We start from the raw sequence: 20,392 nt of genomic DNA on the forward strand, positions 1-20,392 counted from the left end.
TGAATCCACCTGACATTTTTACCAACTTGTACCTCACCTGGTTGTCTCCACCCCCGCCCTTCTCTTTCAGCCCAGATGATCCGAGTTGTCAACCATCCATTTCCCTCCACGGTTCTTGTTGTTTGTTTTTGTCTTTGGAAAATCATGAATGCTGTTTGGGAAAATTACAACATTGGTTTTGGTCTTTTTAAACCACTCAAAAGATGGAATTTTTTTCTTTTTTAAAAAAAATATGACCAATATTCCTTGCAATCAACAGCATGTTTGATCAGGAAGTTACACATTCTAGCTTTTCATGACTAATTGGTTTTAAATTGATTAAGTGCAGAGTGGCTGTATTGCTATTAGCTCCATGGATAGTTGCTTACTTAGCGCGTGAGTCAGAAGGTGATGTTGCAATTCTTTAAAACTCTGCTTCAACCACACTTGCACTATAATGTTCAGTTCTGATTGCCTTATTACAGGAAGGATGTAGAAACATTGGAGAGGGTGCAGAGGAGCCATACCAAGATGTTGCCTGGATTGGAGAATGTGTCAAAGTTAACAGAGTGTGGGCTTTTTGAAGTGAGGAAGGACGAGAGGTGACTTAATGGAGGTCCACTAGATTATGAGAGGCATAGATAGTGTGGACAACCAGCATTCTTTCCTCGGGGTGACAGGAGTCCAAACCAGAGGACAACTGTTTAGGTGAGGGGAGGAAAGTTTAAGGGAAAAGTCAGAGGTAGGTGTTTTACACTGAGAGTGGTGAGCACTTGGAATGCATGGTTGGGGATGGTGGTGGGGGCTGGTGCAATAAGGATGTTCAAAAGACTTTTAGGCACATGGATGTGTGAAAAATAGTGGGTTCTGGGTGTGAGGAAGGAAAGGTTCTCAAACCTTTTCTTTCCATTCACATTAACCACCTTAAATATTCTCTATACCATTGGTGCTCTGTGATTAGCAAGAGATTACTTATGGTGGGACCGCTCTAGACCCAACTGTGTCTGAAATATTTTGCTTGAGAAAAATTGTTATTGGCCCATTTCCTTTGAAGATATGCAACCGTGCTCATAACGAGTCAGAGGGACGATTAAAGCAGTGGTTATCAAACTTTTTCTTTCCACCTTAAGCAATCCCTTACAAAGCACCGATGGCATAGGGATTACATAAAGTGGGATGTGAGTGGAAAGAGAAAGGTTGAGAACCACTGGTTTAGAGTTTTGAGTACATTTATATCTGTCAGCATAGCTTAGGTGAAAGGGTCTGAGCTGAACAGTTCTACTAGCATAAAGTAACATTTTGTGAGCTGTCTCAAACAGATTGATTTCTTGCATTTATTATGGTTGATGTGGATCCATAATACAGGTACTCTGACATTCTTACTCTGGGCCAGTCAAACATAACTTTGTTTAAAAAAAAGCAACCTCAACTAAATTTAATACAAAAAAAAGGATAAGTGACATTTACAGTTATCCGTGTGCAAAAAGAAAACGACTGTGCAATAATGCAAACAGTCCTTTAGTGGTGTCGGACAGCCACTTGTTATTGTAGCAAGGGGAGGTTCCAGAACCCAACAGTTGTTGGAAAGAAACTCTTCATGAATCTGGAGGTGTGGTCTTCCGGTGGTCCACAGAAGGCACTAAAAATTTGACTTGCCTGGGTAGCACACAAAACAAAGCTTTTCATTGCAACTCGGTACACATGATAATCAGTTTCATTCAATAATTTAAGTAAATTATTTTCATAATCTTTGCAAGTTTCTACGATTGACACATTGGGAAGCTACTAGTATCCCAACATTTATTAATTAATGTAATCGAATTACATAATTTTTCACAATGACTCATTTGGACTACAGTATTTTTGTTATTCCTTGACTTAACATTGCTATTAATTCATATTAAGGCAAGTGGAATAAGAATTTCACTCTCTCACTACTCATCCACTGTTGTGATCAGATATTGGTGGTTCACAAGATAAAGGAAATGAAGCAGGCCATTAAGCCCATCGAGTCTGATCCATGACCCTTCACTAAGTTCACACCCAGTTTCAATTTCCAGCCCTTTCCCCATATCCCTTGATACCCCTACCAATTAGATGCTTATCCATTTCCTGTTTTAAATTCTCCCAATGATCTGACCTCAACCGCTGTATGCGGCAATGAGTTCCACAGATCCACGGCCTTCTGACTAAAGAAGTTCTTCTTTATCTCTGTTTTGAATAGATAACTTCTCATTTTAAGACTATGACCCCTTGTCCTTCTTTCACCCACCAAGGGAAATATCTACATTCATGCTGTCAAAACCTTTCAAAATCCTAAATGTCTTTGAGATCCCCTCTCATTCTTCTAATTCTCCAATTAATACAATCCAAGAGCTGTGAAATGTTCCCCATATGCCAGTCCCTGCATTCCAGGAATCATCCTAGTAAATCTCCTCTGCACCTTCTCCAACAACATCACATCCTTTCTAAGATAAGGGGCCCAAAACTGTACACAGTTCTCCAAATGAGGGTTCATGCCTCTATCAGTTTACACAGTGTAGGAGATAGAAAACCAAATCCACTGTAATTAAGTAAGTCAATGACATCAATCTCAAATTGAAATTGATTCATAATTCTCATTATCCTCATTTTCTGACATAATTTTAAAGCTGCCTACCCAATGGAAATGTGACACTCAGTATATGCCATGGCAACAGCAATGTTTTGATCTATCCTTCTCACTATATATTGTGTAGGCATCACCTTGGAATTGGATTCTTGCCTAGACCCAGGAATTCCTGTCAATGGGCGCCGACATGGAAACAACTTCTCAATTGGATCCACCGTGACTTTCAGTTGTTGCCCAGGTTACACTCTTAGTGACGACGAGCCCCTGATTTGTGAAGATAACCGCCAATGGAACCACGCTTTGCCCAGCTGTGAAGGTAGGTTCCCTGCTTCTCGTGCCTGTCTGCCGAACATCATGAGCACCTACCTCACAAAGAGGTAGGTTGAGGACACATCAGTGCATCATTTAAAATGCAGTCCCCACGCCATGTAGTTTGTCATCAATATTTCAACTATTGAAGCAAAAATATTGAACATAGAAGACCTTTGAGGAGACCTTTCCATCTCTCACGCAGTATCTTCAAGGAGGCCACAACAGGAGCACTGTTGGATGCACCTTTGCTGATTGAAAGGAATGTTTGAGAAACCGAATGGTTGTGAGGGAGGAGGTGTGGGCGAGTGTGGTATTTCCTGTTGTGGCCTTGCCTTCATGCGAGAGACTGGGAGACCGCCTTCATTAAGAACCTTCACTGTTCATGTAATGGTGGGGATCTCCCAGTGGCAGCCCATTTCAATTCCCTTATCCATACCCATGCCAACACATCTGTCTATAGTTTCATGTCAATCTGAGATCTCCTGCAAATTGTAGGAACAATACCAAGTATTTCATCTAGGCACCATCCAACTGGATGGCATTAACATTGAATTCTCCATTTTATGTTATCTCTCTCTCGCTCCCTCTGTCTCCTTTCCTCCAGTTCTGCGTTCACAGAGCTATCCCCCCTCCCATCATCAATTCTCACGCTTGTTCTCCTGCCCTCCAATCCATCGCCACCTATGACCTCTTGGCTGTTGAACTGTGATCCTCCCCTTACCCCTTCTTCCACCTCCTCCACCATTTTATTCAGGCTCCTGCCTGCTTTTTGCTCAAAGCTTGATGAAGGGCTCAGGCCTGAAACAGTTAGGTATCTTTGCTCCCCCTCCTCCCCCTGAGGACACTATGGGATCTTTCTGAGTTTCTCCAGCCCTTTTGTGAATAATAAAGTTGAAAGAAAGGGTAAACATTGATCTGAAAGGTGGTGTAAATCAGAGAGTGCAATATGGGTGGTCGATTATCTGAGGAAGTAGGCAGGATTTATTTATCTCATATCATTTACTCTAGTCTTGGTGGGAGAATGACAGCCAAGACAGGAGAATGTTCCTCTTGCAGAATGTGGGTTGTCAGGGAAGTCAGCAGTGTCCCTGATTACTTCATCTGAGAGAAGTGCATCCAGTTGCAGCTCTTGACAAACCCAAGTTAGGAATTTAGAGCTGGAGTTGGATGAATTTGGGGGCTGAGGGGGTGATAGATAGGAGTTACGGGGACACTCTCACACCTAGGAGGCAGGAGGAGGGTAGCTAAGTGACAGTCAGGAGAAGGAAAGGGTATAGGCAGGCAGTGTAGGGAACCCCTTTGACTGTTGCCCCCAATAACATATAGACCATGTGGGATACTGTTGGGTGGGGTGACCTATCAGGGACAAGGCATTGCGATCAGGTTCTGGTATGGAGTCTGGTCCTGTAGCTAAGAAAGGAAAGAAGGAGAAGAGGTGAGCTGTAATGATAGGGGAGTCCATAGTTAAGAGGTTCTTTGGAAGGATTTGAGAATCCCAGATGGTAGATTACCTCCCCAGTCCTGGGGTCCGGGATATCTCAGATCAGGTTCCTGGCATTCTCAGGAGGGAGGCCAAACAGCCAGATGCTGTGGTCCATCTAGGGACCAATGACATTGGTAGGAAAGGGGATGAGGTCCTGCAAAGAGAGTTCTGGGAGTTGAGTGCTAGGTTGAAGACAACATCTTAGACATGATCTCAGGATTTCTACCTGTGCCAGGTGCCAGATAGATTAGATATAAGAGGATAATGCAGGTTACTATGTGGCTAAAGGCATGGTGCAGGAGGGAGGGCTTCATGTTTCTGGATCATTGAGCTCTCTTCCAGGGAAGGTGGGACCTGTTCTGACAGTATAGTTTGCATCTGAACTGGAGGAGGACTAATATCTGCTTCAGGGATTCTAAACTCGATTTTCAGGGGGATGGGAACCAGTGTGCCAGAGCAGATTGAGGAGTGGAGGAGGAAAAAGATAAACTGAAGATTGCTTAAGTCAGAAGTCAATGGTTGGCACGTATGGAAATGTGCTTAGGTGCATCTGTTTGAATGTAAAAAGTATTGTAGAAAAGGCAGTAGAGCTTAGAGAATGGATTGATATGTGGAATTATAACATTGTGGCATTCATTTGAGGGATGAGTAGGACTGGCAGCTCAATGTTCCAGGCTTCCATTGTTTCAGACACGATAGAGTGAAGGGGATGAAAGGGAGTGGAATGGCACTGGTCGTCAGGAAAAAATATCACAGCTGTGCTCAGACAGGATAGACCAGAGGGCTTGTCCACTAATGCTAAATGGGTGGAGCTGAAGAACGGGGAAGGTAGGACCACACTCATGGGGTTGTATTATAGATGACCCAATTGTCAATGAGAATTGGAGGAGCAATCTGTAGATAGGTAGTTGACAGCTGCGGGAAACAGAAATTTGTTAAACTAGGGGATAATAACTTTCCACATATTGACTGGGACCCCATACTGTGAAAAGGTTGGATGGCTTGGAGTTTGTCAAATGTGTTCAGAAAATATTTCTAAATCAACATATAGAGATGCCATCAAGAAACAATGCAATTCTGCATCTCCTTTAAGGAAACAGTCAGGACAGATGACAGAAGTATGTGTTGAGGAACATTTTGCATCCAATGATTGTAATGCCATGGACAGATGACAGAAGTATGTGTTGAGGAACATTTTGCATCCAATGATTGTAATGCCATTAGGTTGAATAATTATGGTAAAGGATAGATCTTGGCCTTGGGCTGAGATTCTAAACTGGAGAAAGGCCAATTTTGAGGGAATGCGAAAGGATCTAGAATGCGTGGATTTGCATGTTATTTTCTGGCAAGGATGTGCGAGGTAAGTGGAAAACCTTCAAAGGTAAAATTTTGAGAGTACAGAATTTGTGTGTTACTACAGACTTCAATACCATTATTCCATCAGTGCTCGTCAAGAAGCTGCAAACTCTAGGCCTCTGTACCCACCCCCACCCCCCACCCCCACCGCAACTGAATGCTTGACTTTCTCATCGGAAGACCACAGTCAGTACAAATTGGAAACAACGTTTTCTCCTCACTGATTATCAACACAGGCACACCCCAAGGATGTGTGCTTAGCCCTCTGCTCTACTCATTATATACCCTTGGCCAGACATAATTCCAATGCCATCCACAAATTTGCCAATGACACCACAGTTGTCGGGAGAATCAAAAACAGCAATGAGGAAGAGTACAGGAGAGAGATCGATCAGCTCATTGAATGGGGTCACAACATCAACCTTGTACTCAACTTCAGTAAAACCAAGGAGATGATTGTGAACTTCAGAAGGAAGTCAGGGGAACACGACCAGGTCCTCATCAAGAGCTCAGTAGTGGAGAAGGTCAAGAACTTCAAATTCCTGGGTGTCAACAGAGGTATTTCAAATTATGAAGGAGATTGACAGAGTAAATGTAGATAGGCGTTTTCCACTTATGATTAGTGAGATACAAACCAGAGGACATGGGTTAAGTGTAAAAGGGGAAGGTTTAGGTGAAACAGAATGGGAACTTCTTATCTCAGATTGTGGAATGAGCTTCAGTTGAAATGGTGAATTTGAGATCAATTTTAACATTTAAGAAGTATTAGGATGGAAGGCATATGGAGGGTTGTGGATTGGGTGCAGATCAGTGGGACTAACAATAATAATAGTTCGGCACAAACTAGAAGGGCCAAAGAGCCTGTTTCTCTGATGTAATGCGTGGTTCTGTGATTCTAACTGGAAGTGTGAATGTGAACATCAGTTCTGCTTGATGTTCAAAGTTGAGTTGCTTATGTTTTCTGGACTTCAAATTCCTGTGTGTCAACATCTCTGAGGATCTGTCCTGGAGCCTTCACATTGAGATAGACTTTGTGATGAACAGTGGGTAGACTTTGTGAAGTGTCTGACCAGTTTCAGTATGTCATTGAAGACACACGTGGAGAGCATTCTGGCTGGTTGCATCACTGCCTGGTATGGAGGAGCCAACTCTCAGGACAAGGGTTGTTAACTCGGCCTGCGACATCACGGGCACCAGACTTCACTCCATCAAGGATATCATCATTAGGCGGTGTCTTAAAAAAGCAACCTCTATCCTTAAAGACCCCCACCGCCCAGCACATGCCCTCTTCACTCTCCTACCATCGGGAAAAAGGTACAGGAGCCAAAAGACGAACACTCAGCGGCAGAAGGTCAGCTTCTTCCCCACTACTGTCAGATTCCTGAATGATCAGTGAATCAAAGATATTGCCTTACTTTTTGTGCACTGTTAGTTTTATTTTTTTATAGTAATGTTATAATGTGGTTATGATATGAATGCTTAATTTATGATACGGCCACAAAACACCTAATTTCATGACTTGTGTATAAGATGACTTGTGTATAAGATGACTGGTGTATAAGGTGATTCTGGACAGTGGAATTTTGTGCCAAGATTTTCAACATTACATGTAGTTGAGGAATTGAGGTTTTTTTTTCACATGTGCATTCTGACTTGTAATTCTTAGCATATAGGTTAATTCTATAATGTGATGTATTCTGTGCACTCAATGGAGTTGATTGACAGTGAATAATATGCTCCAAGACCAAAGCCCAAAAATTAGATTACATAGATCTCAGGAGCAATGAGAATTTGATTTGTGCTTTGTAATTAATCAAAAATGCTGGTCAAATTTATGCTTAAATAGTTTGACAGCTCTTAATGTTTCATAATATAGAATGATACATTTCAATTTTTTACATTAACTATATCTTACACCTCAAAAGTTACATCATATTAAATCAGAAATCTCAAATCTGTGTTTTAGATGTGACATGGACATTATTATATAAACCATATAACTATTACCGCACAAAAACAGGCCAGTTCATCCCTCCTCATCCAAGCTGAACACCTTAGCACACCTAATTCCATTGACGTGCACCCAGCCCATAACTCTCCACACCTCTCTCATTCATATACCTAACCATCTTTTCCTTAAATATTGAAATTGAACCTACCCACTTCAGTTGGAAACTCATTCCACACTCCCACCACCCTCTGAGTGAAAAAATTCCCCCTCATGTTTCCCCTAAACTTTCCCCCCTTCAATCTCAATCCATGTCCTGTTGTTTGAATCTCTTCCATTCTCAATAGAAAAAGCCTGTCCACATACTTTTATACAATCAGCATAGTTATGCATGAAATTAAGACCTTTTTGGATAAACTTGGGGGAAATATTTAATGAAAATTATAAGGGTGGACTTCAGTCTTGATCCGCAATTGTTCCTTTTGGGGAATGTGGCCGTCGTGAATGTTAACTTCCCCAAAAAAATAAATGCAGATTTATTAAAATTGCTTTGGCAATAGCCAGGAAATATACAGCAGTCACGTGGAAATCCAATTCCCTCTTCCAAATTGATCGTTGGAACATGGAAATGCGAAGTTATCTACCCCTGGAGAAAATTCCTTATCATCTTAAAAATGAATATAACATGTTCATAGATCTTTGGCAGTCTTAATAGAATTATTTCAATGCCCAGAAAGTTTAGTCTATTTATTTAATATTTTATATTTAACTTCATCCCTTATTAGTAATTTAATTTTTTAACTTATGTTTCTTTTTTGATTGTGTTAAATATTGATGCCGGGTCTTCCTCCTTTTCTTTTTTCTTCTCCCCCTCTGTCCACTGTTTCATTTCCTTTCTTTTAAGGTATGGACAGATTATTTCTAGGCTCAGTGTGCATTTTAAGGATATAATTTTTTTTTGTATATTTGTATACATTCGTAAATATATTCATTAAGTGTGTGTGTGTGTATGTGTGTGTGTGTGCGTGTGTGTGAGTGGCTGTGTGTGTGTGTGTGTGTGTCTGTGTCCGTCTGTATGTGTGTGTGTGTGTGTATATATTATTTTCTTTAATATTAAATAAAATATAATTTAAAAATATGTTGAAGCATGACTTCAAAGTGCCAAACAAAACTAAATTTGCTGCATAGATTAGCATCCAATGCATGAAAAATCCATTCAAATGAAACTGCTATCACTGTGCAGGTTGAATGCCCTTCATCCTTGACCCAGTTTCAAAATATGGCATTGGGAATCAAAGACCCAGCACAGGCCCATGCAGTTAACTTTGTGGTGGAAGAGAAGTGAATTGATCTGACTGTAGCTCGAATGATCCAGCATCAAATCACATCCTCTGAGACCCAACCTCCAGTCTTTGTGCATGGCGGAGTAAGGCAATGAGAACAGACCAGCATCTCTGGAGGCATAGGGCTGATCGACATTTCAGGTGTGCATTAGGACTGGGCATGTGAAAGAGAAGGTAGCCAGTCTAAAGAGGCAAGGAGAAGGGGCATGTCAGGAGGGAGTGTGGGCCTAGTGTTGTTGATGGAGGTAGGTGGTGGGTGAAAATTGGCTGGGAGTTATGCGACAATAAAGAGCTGCAGATCATGGAATCTGATAAGAAAGGAAGGCGATGAGTTATATCATAGAGAGATGAGATGATTGACAGATAGAAATAATGGGCAGTGGTTGCAGGGGTGGGGGGGAGGGGGGAATGGTGGACCAGTGTTTGGATTATAAGCTGCTGGACCTCAGTGAAGGAAGAGAAAAACTGGGTGGCAGGTGATGGTAAAGGTAATGAAGAGTGGGCCTGGGTAGATCAGACACAGAGGAAGGAACAGAGGGGTTATGAGTTAGCTGAAATTGGAGAATTCAGCGCATTGACGACAACTCCATGCATGGTCCACCTGCATTCATTGGATGCCCTCACCACTGCCTGTTGGCTCTGATAGAAGTGGCCGTCTCCCTCTACCTCAACTTTGCTGCACCGTTCTCACCATCCTGGACATTTAAAATCAAGTGTAGCAGTTAGCACAGTGCTGTTACAGCGCCAGCAATCGGGACCAGGATTCGAATCCCGTGCTGTCTATAAAGTGTTTGTACGTTCTCCCGTGTCTGTGTGGGTTTTCCCCGGGGGGGAGTTCCATTTTCCTCCCATCCTTCAAAATGTATTGGGGGATGTAGATTTGATTGGTTATAATTGGGCGGCAGGGTGGTAGGTCGAAAGGGCGTGTTATTGTGCTGTATGTCTAAATTTCTTTTAAAAATCAAGGATGGCCAGTGCACTCAGTCCTTACACCTCCCAAATAAACTGCATCCAATAAGAGTAAAGGGGAAAATTGATGGCAAGATTTTCAACAGCACAATCTCTCCGTCTCTTATTCATGAGATTGTGCATTATGACAGGGCCATAAAGACAACGATTCACACTGCACAAAAACAGAGCCTTCTGCTCATTGACTCTGCACAGACCATCAACCATCCCTTCACGCTAACCCTTCCCTAACCCCACCCTTTTGTTTCTCCCCAATTCTTATCAATTCCCCCCATTCCCACACACAAGAAGCAATTTACAGTGGTCAATTGCCCTTCTAACTCGCACATCTTTGGGATGCGAGAAGAAACCAGAGGACCGAGGTGAAAGGGGGAGTCAGGGGGAGAGCACACCAAGACTGGCCAGAGAGCACGCAAGGTCAGGATCGAACCACTTCCAGCCACATCACTGTGATCAATGCACAATTCTTTTGTCTGCCTTTTCAGGAAGTGATACAAATCCCAGCGGGATTAACGGGATTGGCCAAAACCATACTTAAAGGGACCGAGACATATTTACAGTGAAACCCACAAACCTGCAGTTAGTTAGACCACAGGACGGCTGAATTTTCTCTGCCCCCTCAACTCAATCTACTATAAACTTTTTCTGAAACAGTAGAGATGTGGACTTGAAATCAGTGAACCTGCGTAAAACCACAGAGAAACTCAACAATCAGTCCTTTCACATAGAAACGTTAAAGAAATCCACTGAATATTGACTTTGAAAAATTGTCAAAAGTGCAGTAACTTTAAGTGAGCAATGATTTCAGTGAACTGACTCTTTCCTCACACTGGAAATCTGAGCAGTAATCTTCTTGTCCATCAGGAGCAATGTTTCTTAATAGACCCAAAGAAATCAATTTCCCCAAGACAAATGCACTTAAATTAACTCACATATCAAATGTAATCCTTGCCGGAATATTCTAAAAGAATTCATTTCTTCTTGTGATCCAGAGAAATAGCTCAATTTTTTTAAAATTCAAAATTAAAGATCAATTAACATTGGAATCATTGCTTGAATTATTTTACGAGCATATAATAACTTCAAGGTGAGTTGTTTAATTTTGAAAGAAAGTTCATGCTTCTGTTGGTTTTCTAACCATCCCATTCATTCCAAAAGTGCTCACTTGTGGTGTCCCATTTCAATTGATTTAGAGCATTTTTGGAATTGACTGATTTTACTTTGGGTCATCCACCTTCTCAACGTTATCTGTTCAGTTTTGTACTAGTATAGAAGGAAAGAAATCTGCTTTATTTGTGCTACAAAGCACACCAATCATTCCTTCCTTTCTGTCAGATATGTGGCATTCATTGTTTCTCACAACATGAAAGCTAGAAGAGGCAACTGACCGATTCACTTTTGTCTTAGCTTTTTGTGGTGGCTACGTGCACGGGGCAAGTGGAACCATCTTATCACCTGGATTTCCTGACTTCTATCCTAATTCCCTGAATTGTACCTGGATAATTGAAGTGTCACATGGAAAAGGTAAGTCCGATTGCTTTCCATCTCCATGGTTTCTGACAATACCTCTGAAAGAGGTTTATCAACAGATGAGGATTATTGGTTGCGTCAAATATTTGATCCATTGGCCAGATTGAACCTTGCATCCAAACTTGCTCTGCCCTCACAAAGCCCGGAGTATCTTGGTGGCATCAATCTATCACTTTCTAGTTGAAGAGAAAAATGCAACGTTACCCCTTGGTGTGTGTGATTGGGGCTGGATTTTTTTTTTGCTGTCCTCTGGCTGTTGATCAGCAGATTTAGGTTTTATCCTTATCTTCCATGTGGGCGTATGGTTGAGAGCAATAGACTGGGTTCAAATTGGCCACTCTCTGAAAGGAGTCTCCCCGTGATTGCATTGGTTTCCTCCCATGCTCCAAAGATGGACGGGGTCAGTTGGTTAAATGGTCACGTGGATGTATTTTGGTGGAGCCGACCTGTTTCTCCAAGAAAGAAATGCAGACGGTCAGAACCTTTTATCCTCAGGGTGAAAATATCACTTGCTCGAGGACGTGCCTTTCAGTAGGGAGAAATGAAAGGAGGCAGAACATAGGACAATGCAGCACTGTACTGACCTACCAGCTCACAAAGTTGTCCCGGTGTGATGATATGTTTCCTCCATTGTATATAGTTATTGTTGACTATGGTATATATGAAGCTAGCCCACACACTGATGACTCATACCCTACTCCCCCATGGTCCTGGGCCACAAAGGTCGAGCCACCTCTCCCTTCCCTCCATTCTTAGACCTGGATCCGGGCCAGCAAGGTTCTTCTGTACATTAAAGCCTATCGTTCCCTCAGCCGAGTCTTTGTGGTTACTGGGAGTGCCTAACAGCCGTTGCATAGAAATCAACTCCATCATCAATCTAACTCTTCTCTCACTCATTTTTCATACAGCCATATATGTTCAGATCAAGATTTTTACACAGAGATTAGGGGCCTTGAACAGACTGTGGAAGTTATGGTGAATGCAGATATAGTGATAGCCTTCAGGAGTTTCTTACAGGAAATAGCGAAAGTGGATCATGTATATGCAGGAGAGTTCTAGTTTAATTTGGGTATCATGCTTGGTGCAGACATGAACTGAAAGACCAGATCCCGTCTGTTGAGATTGAGGAGAGTAAACCTCATTGCACAATGAAGGGTCAATTCAGCTATCCCCGCAAATGAAGTTGCCCTTTCCAAGCTGCAGTGATTGGAAGAAATGGTAGGAAGAACTCTGGAAAGACACAGAAGCTCTTGGTGTGAGAATCTTGACCATAGAATTGCTGCAGGAACTCGGCAGGTCCGACAGCATCCATGGGTAGAAGTGGTCAATGTTTCGAGGTCTGAACGCTTCATCAAAACAAAGGTAGAATACTAACCATGAGAGGAATAGAGTATTCTGCCCAGAACCTGGGAATTGGTAACATGGATTCAAGATGAAGAGGTTGAACAGGAACCTGAGGGGTAACTTTTGACACCGAGGCTGGAGGATGTATGCAACAGGCTGCCGGAGGAGGTGGTTGAGTCAGGTCCTATTGCAACATTTAAGAAACATTTGGATGGATATATGGACAGGATAGATTTAGACGGACATCCAGAGAGGGGGAAATACTGAGGGTGAGGCTTTTTGGTTGGTCTAGGCGAGTTTGGCCAAAGACCCCATTTCCAAGCTGTCTGACTCTTAGACATACTCCTTTGTTTAATTTCAGGGGTGCAATTGGTATTTCACACATTTCACCTTGAGAATTCGCATGACTATCTGATTATCACGGAAGATGGCAGCTTCACAGACCCTGTAACTAGACTCACAGGCTCTGCCTTACCTCCGACCATCAATGCAGGTCTCTATGGAAACTATACTTCGCAACTCCGCTTCATCTCTGATTTTTCAGTGTCTTACGAAGGGTTCAACATCACATTCTCAGGTAGGACTCCTCCCTTCTCATCAGTCTGAAACCTCGGTTATAATAAGACATGAATGAATGAATGTTGCCATGGACATAAGTGCAATGTATAGATGGAATTAAAGTCTTATTTGCTGCAGTTTCTCAATTATGTAAAGCACAATAACAGCAAAAATAAAATGAATACATCACAGGATCACAAAACCAAGGACCAGAAGCAGGCCACTAGGCCCATCAAGCCTGTTCCGTGACTCTACACTAAGCTGAACGATGCTCACACCTAGTTCCAATTTCCACCCTTTTCCCCATATCTCTTGATACCTTTACTAATGAGATGCTACTCCATTTCCTGTTTAAATTCTCCCAAAGATCTGGCCTCCACCGTTGTTTGTGGCAGGGAGTTCCACAGATCCATGACCATCTGACTAAAGAAGTTCTTCCTCCTCTCTGTTTTGAATGGATAACTTCTAATTTTAAGACTGTGAGCCCTTGTCCTTGATTCACCCGCCAAGGGAAACATCTTATCTACATCCACTCTGTCAAAACATTACATAATTCGAAATGTCTATGAGATCCCCCCCCACCTTCTTCCATAGTCCAATGAATACAACCTAAGAGCTGCCAAATGTTGCTCGTACGTTAGTCCTCGCATTCCAGTAATCATCCTAATAAATCTCCTCTGCACCCTCTCCAACAACATCACATCCTTTCATGAGGTGAAAGACAATAAATACAAAAGCAAGAAATAATATGTTGTCATCTAAAACAGTATTTGAACCTTAAAAATGTCACAGCCCAAACAAGGGGTAAACCTATACGCCAAGTATAAAATTCAAACCTTAATATCCTGTGGTTTAGGGTGTCCCCCATGGACAGCACAACACACATGCATTACTCCTACAGTCCTACCACTAAATAATTTTCTACTGAAACTTGTGTTATATCAAAACAATTTAAAAAATTTCAATCTGTCTAACATCCCTGTCTAACACAGCGAAAGAAGCAAACAGCATACCACGGTCGCCATTTGTAATAGCTGATGAACAGTAAGGTCTCAGTGCTCCCCTGCAGGGTCTATCTTTCCTATTTGTCTGCTGTTGGCTCTGTTCAGTCTTTAAACGGCCAGTTAAAGGAGCTAATATCGGTATATCTTAAAATATGTGAATAAAATGTAAACCTTCACTGGAAAAACACTTTTGAAATATAGTAATGCCATCACCCCACTGGTGAGTAGGATGGATGGTAAGTGCAGAATTGGGAAAGACTGATAGAGTGGGTATGGATCAAACCCTCCATTTTAAGTGGATATTTTGTGGTTGTCATATACACCAGTCACCTTATACACCAGTCTTCTAATACACTATCATCTTATACACCAGTCATCTTATACATAGTCACTTTATACACCGGTCATCTATACATCAGTCACCTTATACATCAGTCATCTAATACACCAGTCACCTTATACACCAGTCATCTTATACACCAGTCACTTTATACACCAGTCTTCTAATACACTATCATCTTATACACCAGTCATCTTATACACAGTCTCCTTATACACCAGTCATCTTATACACCAGTCATCTTATACACCAGTCTTCTAATACACCAATCTTATACACCAGTCATCTGATACACCAGTCATCTTATACACCAGTCATCTTATACACCAGTCATCTTATACACCAGTCACCTTATACACCAGTCATCTTATACACCAATCTTATACACCAGTCACCTTATACACCAGTCATCTTATACACCAGTCATCTTATACACCAGTCATCTTATACACCAATCTTATACACCAGTCATCTGATACACCAGTCATCTTATATACCAGTCATCTTTTACACCAATCTTATACACCAGTCATCTTATACACCAGTCTTCTAATACACTATCATTTTATACACCAGTCACCTTATACACCAGTCATCTTATACACCAGTCACTTTATACACCAGTCTTCTAATACACTATCACCTTATACACCAGTCTTCTTATACATAGTCACTTCATACACCAGTCATCTATACACCAGTCACCTTATACATCAGTCATCTTATACACCAGTTACCTTATACACCAGTCATCTTATACACCAGTCACTTATACACCAGTCTTCTAATACACTATCATCTTATACACCAGTCATCTTATACACAGTCACCTTATAAACCAGTCATCCTATACACCAGTCATCTTATACACCAGTCATCTTATACACCAGTCTCCTTATACACCAGTCATCTTATACACCAGTCATCTTATACACCAGTCATCTTATACACATACACCTTATACACCAGTCATCTTAAACACCAGTCATCTTATACACCACTCACCTTATACAACACTCACCTTATACACCAGTCTTCTAATACACTATCATCTTATACACCAGTCATCTTATACACAGTCTCCTTATACATCAGTCATCTTATACACCAGTCATCTTATACACCAGTCTTCTAATACACCAATCTTATACACCAGTCATCTGATACACCAGTCATCTGATACACCAGTCATCTGATACACCAGTCATCTTATACACCAGTCACCTTATACACCAGTCATTTTATACACCAATCTTATAAACCAGTCACCTTATAGACCAGTCATCTTATACACCAATCTTATACACCAGTCATTTTATACACCAATCTTATAAACCAGTCACCTTATAGACCAGTCATCTTATACACCAATCTTATACACCAGTCATCTTATACACCAGTCACCTTATACACCTGTCATTTTATACACCAATCTTATAAACCAGTCACCTTATAGACCAGTCATCTTATACACCAATCTTATACACCAGTCATCTTATACACCAGTCATCTTATACACCAGTCATCTTATACACCAATCTTATACACCAGTCATCTTATACACCAGTCATCTTATACACCAGTCACCTTATACACCAGTCATTTTATACACCAATCTTATAAACCAGTCACCTTATAGACCAGTCATCTTATACTCCAATCTTATACACCAGTCATCTTATACACCAGTCATCTTATACATCAGTCATCTTATACACCAATCTTATACACCAGTCATCTGATACACCAGTCATCTTATATACCAGTCTTCTAATACACCAATCTTATACACCAGTCATCTGATACACCAGTCATCTGATACACCAGTCATCTTATACACCAGTCATCTTATACACCAGTCACCTTATACACCAGTCATTTTATACACCAATCTTATAAACCAGTCACCTTATAGACCAGTCATCCTATACACCAATCTTATACACCAGTCATCTTATACACCAGTCATCTTATACACCAATCTTATACACCAGTCATCTGATACACCAGTCATCTTATATACCAGTCTTCTAATACACCAATCTTATACACCAGTCATCTGATACACCAGTCATCTGATACACCAGTCATCTTATACACCAGTCATCTTATACACCAGTCACCTTATACACCAGTCATCTTATACACCAGTCACCTTATACACCAGTCATTTTATACACCAATCTTATAAACCAGTCACCTTATAGACCAGTCATCTTATACACCAATCTTATACACCAGTCATCTTATACACCAGTCATCTTATACATCAGTCATCTTATACACCAATCTTATACACCAGTCATCTGATACACCAGTCACCTTATACACCAGTCATTTTATACACCAATCTTATAAACCAGTCACCTTATAGACCAGTCATCTTATACACCAATCTTATACACCAGTCATCTTATACACCAGTCATCTTATACATCAGTCATCTTATACACCAATCTTATACACCAGTCATCTGATACACCAGTCATCTTATATACCAGTCTTCTAATACACCAATCTTATACACCAGTCATCTGATACACCAGTCATCTGATACACCAGTCATCTGATACACCAGTCATCTTATACACCAGTCATCTTATACACCAGTCACCTTATACACCAGTCATCTTATACACCAGTCACCTTATACACCAGTCATTTTATACACCAATCTTATAAACCAGTCACCTTATAGACCAGTCATCTTATACACCAATCTTATACACCAGTCATCTTATACACCAGTCTTCTAATACACCAATCTTATACACCAGTCATCTGATACACCAGTCATCTGATACACCAGTCATCTTATACACCAGTCACCTTATACACCAGTCATCTTATACACCAGTCACCTTATACACCAGTCATTTTATACACCAATCTTATAAACCAGTCACCTTATAGACCAGTCATCTTATACACCAATCTTATACACCAGTCATCTGATACACCAGTCATCTTATATACCAGTCTTCTAATACACCAATCTTATACACCAGTCATCTTATACACCAGTCACCTTATACAACACTCACCTTATACACCAGTCTTCTAATACACTATCATCTTATACACCAGTCATCTTATACACAGTCTCCTTATACATCAGTCATCTTATACACCAGTCATCTTATACACCAGTCTTCTAATACACCAATCTTATACACCAGTCATCTGATACACCAGTCATCTGATACACCAGTCATCTTATACACCAGTCATCTTATACACCAGTCACCTTATACACCAGTCATTTTATACACCAATCTTATAAACCAGTCACCTTATAGACCAGTCATCTTATACACCAATCTTATACACCAGTCATTTTATACACCAATCTTATAAACCAGTCACCTTATAGACCAGTCATCTTATACACCAATCTTATACACCAGTCATCTTATACACCAGTCACCTTATACACCTGTCATTTTATACACCAATCTTATAAACCAGTCACCTTATAGACCAGTCATCTTATACACCAATCTTATACACCAGTCATCTTATACACCAGTCATCTTATACACCAATCTTATACACCAGTCATCTTATACACCAGTCATCTTATACACCAGTCACCTTATACACCAGTCATTTTATACACCAATCTTATAAACCAGTCACCTTATAGACCAGTCATCTTATACACCAATCTTATACACCAGTCATCTTATACACCAGTCATCTTATACATCAGTCATCTTATACACCAATCTTATACACCAGTCATCTGATACACCAGTCATCTTATATACCAGTCTTCTAATACACCAATCTTATACACCAGTCATCTGATACACCAGTCATCTGATACACCAGTCATCTTATACACCAGTCATCTTATACACCAGTCACCTTATACACCAGTCATTTTATACACCGATCTTATAAACCAGTCACCTTATAGACCAGTCATCTTATACACCAATCTTATACACCAGTCATCTTATACACCAGTCATCTTATACACCAGTCACCTTATACACCTGTCATTTTATACACCAATCTTATAAACCAGTCACCTTATAGACCAGTCATCTTATACACCAATCTTATACACCAGTCATCTTATACACCAGTCATCTTATACACCAATCTTATACACCAGTCATCTTATACACCAGTCATCTTATACACCAGTCACCTTATACACCAGTCATTTTATACACCAATCTTATAAACCAGTCACCTTATAGACCAGTCATCTTATACACCAATCTTATACACCAGTCATCTTATACACCAGTCATCTGATACACCAGTCATCTTATATACCAGTCTTCTAATACACCAATCTTTTACACCAGTCATCTGATACACCAGTCATCTGATACACCAGTCATCTTATACACCAGTCATCTTATACACCAGTCACCTTATACACCAATCATTTTATACACCAATCTTATAAACCAGTCACCTTATAGACCAGTCATCTTATACACCAATCTTATACACCAGTCATCTTATACACCAGTCATCTTATACACCAGTCACCTTATACACCTGTCATTTTATACACCAATCTTATAAACCAGTCACCTTATAGACCAGTCATCTTATACACCAATCTTATACACCAGTCATCTTATACGCCAGTCATCTTATACACCAATCTTATACACCAGTCATCTTATACACCAGTCATCTTATACACCAGTCACCTTATACACCAGTCATTTTATACACCAATCTTATAAACCAGTCACCTTATAGACCAGTCATCTTATACACCAATCTTATACACCAGTCATCTTATACACCAGTCATCTTATACACCAGTCATCTTATACATCAGTCATCTTTTACACCAATCTTATACAGCAGTCATTTTATACACCAGTCACCTTACACACCAGTCATCTTATACACCAGTCTTCTAATACACTATCATTTTATACACCAGTCACTTGATACATCAGTCTTCTAATACACTATCATCTTATACACCAGTCACCTTATACACCACTCACCTTATACAGAGACACCTTATACACCAGTCTTCTAATACACCAATCTTATACACCAGTCATTTTATACACCAGTCACCTTATACACCAGCATCTTATACACCAGTCATCCTATACACCAGTCATCTTATACATCAGTCATCTTATACACTGAAATATATGCAAATAAATATTTTGTTTTGGCTGGTCAAACAAGAATATTTTGAGGCCGATCTGCCGAATCCTTGTAGTGGTGTTACGGTTAGATATATGGGATAATGCAGTGATTGGGAAGCAATCTCTTGGAATCTATGTTCAACATTTTTTAAATCTTTCTCATCCCCACTTTGAGTGTTCCATATTTCTGGCTACATTGTCCCCTGTTATAATTTAAATTTGATGAACCAAACTGGATAAATTTGTTGAAAGTAACAGGTGGTGCACAGACTCAGTAATAAACTTGCCAAATGTCCAAGTTAAGACTGAGTGAATTGGGAATCCTTGTTTCTGGCAACATCAGTTTGATAGCATGTGCCAGATGCCAAATGTTATGCAAACTTACCTTTTACCAAGTCAGTCTCCTGTAGAATGGAGAAATTGTCATAATTGATGTCTGGCCAACATGAATAATAATTTCTGACATGAATATAA

The 20,392-nt window shown here is 40.5% G+C and overlaps 1 protein-coding gene across 1 annotated transcript in view; it reads left to right on the forward strand.

The window, feature by feature from the left end:
• LOC138736174 (CUB and sushi domain-containing protein 1-like) overlaps nt 1–20,392 on the forward strand; it is a 2,349,200-nt gene that overhangs the window by 1,620,742 nt on the left and 708,066 nt on the right. Inside the window, exons 19-21 of the mRNA XM_069885244.1 lie at nt 2,718–2,906; nt 11,409–11,525; nt 13,237–13,452. Coding sequence (XP_069741345.1) covers nt 2,718–2,906; nt 11,409–11,525; nt 13,237–13,452 — 522 coding nt within the window. The remainder of the gene's footprint in view (nt 1–2,717; nt 2,907–11,408; nt 11,526–13,236; nt 13,453–20,392) is intronic.

The sequence above is a fragment of the Narcine bancroftii genome, chromosome 6 (genome assembly GCF_036971445.1).
Source record: "Narcine bancroftii isolate sNarBan1 chromosome 6, sNarBan1.hap1, whole genome shotgun sequence".
In the NCBI taxonomy this organism is placed as follows: Eukaryota; Metazoa; Chordata; class Chondrichthyes; order Torpediniformes; family Narcinidae; genus Narcine; species Narcine bancroftii.